This window comes from Benincasa hispida, chromosome 2 (assembly GCF_009727055.1).
Source record: "Benincasa hispida cultivar B227 chromosome 2, ASM972705v1, whole genome shotgun sequence".
Taxonomy (NCBI): Eukaryota; Viridiplantae; Streptophyta; class Magnoliopsida; order Cucurbitales; family Cucurbitaceae; genus Benincasa; species Benincasa hispida.
In genome coordinates this window covers 30,073,088-30,079,765 of record NC_052350.1, presented here as the reverse complement: position 1 = coordinate 30,079,765, position 6,678 = coordinate 30,073,088, and the positions used below count along the sequence as shown (strand labels likewise).

General features: G+C 35.8%; 1 protein-coding gene across 1 annotated transcript; it reads right to left on the bottom strand.

The window, feature by feature from the left end:
- Positions 1-108: 108 nt before the first annotated feature.
- Positions 109-6,678, bottom strand: LOC120071097 (protein PHR1-LIKE 1). Its single transcript, XM_039023149.1, has 8 exons — positions 6,324-6,678; positions 5,460-6,069; positions 3,853-4,045; positions 3,679-3,755; positions 3,553-3,592; positions 3,192-3,249; positions 1,495-1,564; positions 109-667 (listed from the first exon to the last, which is right to left on the bottom strand). Exons 2-8 carry the CDS (start codon positions 6,030-6,032, stop codon positions 338-340), a joined length of 1,341 nt encoding a protein of 446 aa, XP_038879077.1. The 5' UTR covers positions 6,033-6,069; positions 6,324-6,678; the 3' UTR covers positions 109-337.

Sequence of the window (6,678 nt, the reverse complement as noted above, 5' to 3'; positions counted from 1 at the left end):
CTAAAATTTAGAGACAACTAATTATTTAACCATATATTTTTCATAATTACAACTATTTATTTCCTTAAAAATGAGAAAGCAAACAATATTTTGTCCAAAGAACGAAAGGAAGTCGAACCCAACCCAAGAAGGAAAGAAGCAATGCCATTTAGATTTATTATACATAAAATGGAGAGAGTGTGAAGATCACAATCCATTAAGGCCAATCATCTTATACACAATTAGTTGGGAGAGCTCCTAAGTCAGTTGGCAGATGGCTTCCCACCTTAACAACAAAGGAAGAAGCCAACTGCTTTCAGAGAGCTATCAATGAACATCTCGGCTCTGAGACATCTTGCTATAAAGCTGTTGCATCTGATTTAGCACGTTTTGCGTCTGGGGAAGAAGAGTTACCTTCACCTGATTCAATCGCTTCGCTTTCATGTCCTTTATGCTTCCTGCTTGAAGCAGGCAAACCATCTTCTCGAGCACCCTCAGCTTTCTCCGTGCTCATACCAGCTGCAATACGACCTTGTTCTGAAGATTCGGGTTGGTCATCAGCACAAGGCATCTTCTCTAGGATCGACGATGAGGTCTTCAGCTTGTTTTCCATCTTTCGTTGTTGCTCAAACATCTCCTGTAGATACTTACCTTGTTCTTCGATTCGCAACTGTAAATTCCTTTGAATCTGTATAAATTTACAGAATAAGAATACTTAAGAGAACTCAAGTCATACTGATATATGAAATAAAGTTGAGATGAAACAGACTTTGTGACTGAATGAGGAGCAAATGATGCCTAGCTTTGAGATTAGAGATCTCTTTTCATGGTCAATTGCTATAACATCCATTTCTGCTCAACAATCACCAAGAGAGAATGAATGTTCAAATAGCTATCAATTATCATCCATTCATTTGATAATGCTTTTGGTTCCAAAAAAGAACTAGCCCTGAAGTAAACCATGCCATACTCCCAGGAAAAGCTCGAACAACCTTCAACAAAAGGGTACCTGTACCCGAAACCGACAGAGGTGGGTAGGTAGAGAATACCTAGGGGCGCGAGACAACTCTCTCTAAGGAACTCGGCAAAATAGCCCCGTAACTTCGGGAGAAGGGGTGCCTCCTCACAAAGGGGGTCACGGTTATTTACCAACCTATCTCTCTATAATCTAATCTACTTTCAAATCAGTTTGTTACTTTTGAGTCTTTGACACTTAACTAAGATTCTAAATAAAAGAAAACATCAAAAACAAAATAGTTATGTGCCTATATAATCACTAGATCTTGTCTCTTTTTGTATTTCTCGTATCACCTATTGAAAGAGGGAGATAAAAGCATAAATGAGACATACACAATGAAGAGGCAGAAGAGGGAAAGAAGCAGAGGTCACCAAAAATTATCAGCCATATCTAGGGCAAGACTAAGGTGTATTCCATAATCCATAAAATTTAGCTTAGCTACCCTTTTAATCGGACTCAAATGTAAATGAACCTTCAAAAACAAACAAAATGCAGACCTCAAGTTGTTCATGGAGCCGCTTCTGAACCTCCATTTGCAAACGCAAAGCTTCAGTTATCCCCATACTCCTGAATTTTAGGTCAATAAATAGAACAAAAGAGTTCAGAACTAAGACCATTCCCCAAAAGTAGTTCACAATTTTAATTTAAGTTTTCAATTTCCAAACCCAGGATTTCAGTATTTACAAAGTAATATCACGTGCAGTGTATCAGAAGTGAAAAATGCCCCCTAAAGCTTGTTTCCTTATGAGAAAAAAAAAAACAAACAAACAAACAACATTCAGTATGTGATCTCATGATTTTACATTTTAACTTTCTCAGTGAAAATTTCCAATACAATCTTGAATTAACCTGGGAGTTTTTATCAGCCAATTTTAGCTACACTACATCTCATAGCTGCTACCTTGGAGATTCAATTTTAACTCCAAACTTATTGATTTTCATTCGGAATCCTAAACTTAAAATAAATAAATAAATTACCTCAGTTTGTCCGATACTGGTTACTTTTATGTCGGGTTTGGATATTTTAGTGATAAGATGAGGGCATTTTTACTTGACTGATTCACCACTTATTCAAAAGGGTGAACTTGAGAATTTACCCTATTGTTCTTTGTCTTGATTACATATAAGAAACAAAGGTAGAGACACGGAAATTAATTATAGATGCCTTTCAGCCTTAATGGCATCAGGATGAGGGCTTTCACAAACTGGTTTCATCGTAATGAACTGAAAATTGAGATATGTAAAGAATTTAGGATGCTGCCACCAGTTTTAGACTAGTTACGTTTTCTTCTAATATTACCGTCACTCTTCTAAGTTTTATCTTAGAAGATGATATGTTAAAGACCCGATTAAAAGTTCTGTTCTTCTAAATTTTATGATATTCCAATACATTCAAGATTTCTCGAGTATGCATATTTGTATGCTCCAGGTATCATAAAATAAAATTAAAAGAAGAAGTGATAGCTGCAGATGAGAAATGTTGCCTCGTCCGTACAGGTAGACAGACAACTAGTACTTTGGTCAATGTCCGAGAGATTCTCATGTTAAATTTGTACTTGTGTCAATGAAGTATATCTTAGCACATTATAGTTCAAGAAAGTGAAATTGTTCAACTATTAAGCTAATTCGAAAGCACTAAGCAAATCAGTAAGAGCACATTTGATAACGTTTTTTTCTCTTAAATTTTTGTTTTGAAAACTAAACTCACAAACATCTCTTTACCAATGTTTACTTTGTTCGATTTAAAACTTTAACAGAACACTTATGAATATTAAACTTCAAAAAGAAAAGACTAAGGTAAAACTTCTATTTTTTTTATTTATTTTATGAAAAACATAGACGTATATGCACAAAATAACCATAGTACAACCTGAGGCAAGAGGTAAGGCTAAGAAAAAGCAAGTTTTTGAAAGCTAAAAAAGGGTTTTTGAAAGCTATATATATATATATAATCTTTCTAAAATGTAGTTAGGAAATTACACCCGTTTTGAACATAGGAAAACAAAGAAAAAAACTTGGTTAAAAAGCATGTTTTTTAAAAGTAGAAAAAGAAAAGACAATACACGCTAAATGTTTCAAATTTATGATTAACTCCACGCTCCTACTATGAAAGTAAATAAGCAAAAAGAAAATGCACCCACAGTCCACACACACACGAACCAAAAAAAAAAAGAAAAGGAAAAGGATTACTTACGTTTTCAAGTCAAGAGTTTTCATTTCCTCGATAGGATTCACTTTTTTCCCTGAAGATCCTGGACAGAGAAAAAAAATTAATCAACCATCTATTAGACTGCTTTTTCATCAAAGGCCCTCAGAAGAGAGGATAAAAGAAACTGAAAAGAGGTGCCACATATTCTTCACATGTAATAAAATCCATTATCACTTGATGTCCGAGAACAATGAAAATGCATATGAAACCAATTTCTGAAAAACTACTAAGAGGGTTGATATTGATTGATGGCCAAGATGGTTTTATGAACAACAATGATATGACAATGATGACAAAGAAAGTAACATTGTAAACAAAAAAGGAGAAGGGAAACAGTCACCACTACCTTCTGATGACTCCGGTTTATATCTGGCGGTTCTATATTTCTGACATTTGAATGATAATAAAGCAATACATTAGAAATAAGCATGCTGGGTGAAAACCGTATGAGAATTGAAAAAATGCAGAGTACCTGTAAGTGGCTTTTCACATGATAAATGGTGAGGCTTTCGACATTCATGAGCTTTAAGACACCCTTTGGAGTTGCATCTGGCCATTAAACTTTAAAGTCAATTATAGAGAAGTATTTGCTACATTTCAGGCGTTCTTAAATATAAGTAAACACATATCAAAGAAAGTAATATACTTTCGCTGCCACCAAGTTTATTGACTGCTTCTACAAATGCCTCATGAAGCTCTGGAGTCCATCGCATCCGAGGTCGGGTTGTTGATGTTGAGAGTGAATTAGAAACTGAATGAAACTCTGCTGTAGGTACAGAGTCAACTTGATTTGTTTGGTTCTGTGGAGCATGGAAATCAGCTGATGACGATTTTAGCACCTGTAAAATTTGCAAAAGAAAAAAAGGAAATAAATCTCAAAATTCAAAACTCAAACAGACATCTGGAGTATAGATGAACTTCGGGGAAAAGCCTCGGTGATTCAAGGTCGTGTTTATTAACAAAATAAGGAGGATTTGAAGAAAGAAGATTGCAAACGGGTAAAACAAATATCCTTGTCGCTAACACCATTTACTAACTGATGAAATGAAAAGTCTACTGAACAAACGTTAGCTGATTTGGTATGACATGATGGTAGAAAAATAACGAAAAAAGTGGAAGCTGACATAATAGAGTGACACTATAAGGAAAACTTGGACATGTTGCTTCAAAAAGAGGGGGACGTTGAACAATGCCACTTCGTTTTCCCAAGCTATCCACCTCCACCACTTATCTACAATATCATGTCTAATTAGCTGATAATATTTTAACAGGGACCGCATAGAATTACAATTCAAAGTTTAGTGATATAATTGAAACTTTATTAAGTTGGGGGACTAAATATACACCATCATCAAGTCTATGAACTAACATTCTAAATTATAAGTTAACCTGCCTGGCAATGTTCTACCATGTATATGAGATTCCATGTATGCAACATATTCTTTAAACACTCACTGCCAGTAATTGTATTATGAAAGTACACGTGCACACAAGTGCAACTGTGGCGGCATTGGCAATGAAGCTATATTTACAGCCAAGTAAACAAGAATAATCTTCATTCTTAAAGACTAAGCATGTTCTAGAAATCTCCAGTTTTGTCCGTTGTTAAGTTTATGAAAGACAAGTTCAAGAAACTCTAAAACTTAAAGAACCAATACAGTACTAGGAACTTATTTAAAAAATCTGATCATTTTTTAAACAAATAGGTATCTAGTACAGAAGACAAATCACTTCATAGTCATCTGTCACCAAGAAGGCAGACAAGCATTAAAAACAAGTCTTGCGCACATCATATCAAAAAGTCTAATCATTCAAGCATGCAACTCAACTTCAGAGGCTGTGGACTAAAACTAGAGGTCAAGCTTGCCAAATAAACTTTATGGGCTTTGATAAAACTGCACGTCAGATTTTCATCTCATACGGCTCAGAATTCAATCCTTTCTTTGCTTAAGAATACGCCCCCCTCCCCAAATTAAGTCCAAAAGAATGATTAGAACCAGTCTAGTCACATTTTCATTCATTTTGAATGTAGACGCTTCTAAGTCATTTGATTTACTTATTGTTCCATCTCTTTCTTTCCTTTTTTTTATTCCATTCCATCCTTCCTTTTGAAGCCCCATACATTCTATATGTAGAATCTGACCTTTTTTTTGTTGAGTGAACATACCCACAAAGTGCAATACATTACGGAAGAGGATGATACGGCATAAAAAGATCTTAATGTTTCATAAAAGGATTAATCAATGAACCAACCTCTGGTTTAGGGTCTCCTGTATTAGCATCAGAAAAAATTTCACTCCAATTTGGCTCCAAAGCATCATCAACAGAAATAAACTGATCAGCCCAATCAGGCCAATCATTCCTCTTAGCTTGGTCATCCGACATTAGGACACTGGCCATGCTTTGCTCTTGACCATTCTGGTCAGGAACATTCTCAGAAAAATCAAGAAAATCCTGAAGTGTATCTGCACTCCAAGATGCATTGTTTTCATTCAAGTTACTAGTCATCATTGTGGATTGTACTTCTGGATGAGAAGAACTGCGAGGAGGCAACAACAATTCGTCATTAGCAGACCGAGAAACAAAGGGAAAAAACTGGGCATTTCTCTCCTGAGACAAAGGTTGCATCATTGGAAAATTGTTTCGAAATCCAGAAGATGATGAAAACAAATGACCAACAGTGCCACTGTTAGAAACTAATGGAGGAGCCTGTCTGGGGATTGGATGTCTCATGGCTTCACTTTGTGAGGAACCCTGAAAAGAAAGAGGCAATTTGGGATATTTCTCTTCAAATGGCTTAGGAAGAACTGGATAAGATGATGACATAACTTCGGAAGCGACCCTCTTCCAGTCACTCTGCACTCTGCAGTAGAGAAAAACATATATCCAATAAAAAAAAAAATTAAAAAAAAAAAAAAAAAAAAAAAAACTCAATTACACAGAATTTCATGACCAAATCATAAATCATACAATCATTAAAAGCTCGTTCTAATATCTCTAGAATTCGATACAAATAGACAAACAACACGAAAGCAGCCAAGAAAAATTCAACCCAGAGTCGGAAATTAAGAAAAGAAGAGCCCAAAATCTTAAAAGGGGCAAAACAGAAGCACTTACCCCAGAGATCAAAAGCTAATACAGCAGGAATCGCAAGGAAGTTTTTGAAATCGAAACGAAATCCGTTGAGAAGGGGGCGGTGGGGGCAAAGCAAAGCAAGTTCCAAAGATGGGTTCTCCGATGCACTCGATGGGTTTGTCGTTTTGACGTCAACGAAATTACACACACACATACACACACGAACTCCTCTCTCAGAGAGAGAAACGTACTGGGGTTTCTCTCTCTTACATGATGAACAATTCGCAAATCCAATTTCGACCCTTTGATTGCTTCTGGATGTTGATTCAACACCGCTGATTCCTCATGCAATTTCCCGATGCACACAAATGATTGGGCAAAAGAATTTTTCGAAAAA

Excerpts from the sequence above, each read along its gene's own strand:
- LOC120071097 (XM_039023149.1), bottom strand. The coding sequence starts at position 6,032 with ATGTCATCATCTTATCCAGTTCTTCCTAAGCCATTTGAAGAGAAATAT. Across the intron at positions 4,046-5,459 it reads CAGGAGACCCTAAACCAGAG|GTGCTAAAATCGTCATCAGC; the intron begins GTTGGTTCATTG and ends CAAATTTTACAG. Across the intron at positions 1,565-3,191 it reads AAAACTCTTGACTTGAAAAC|GAGTATGGGGATAACTGAAG; the intron begins GTAAGTAATCCT and ends CCTAAAATTCAG.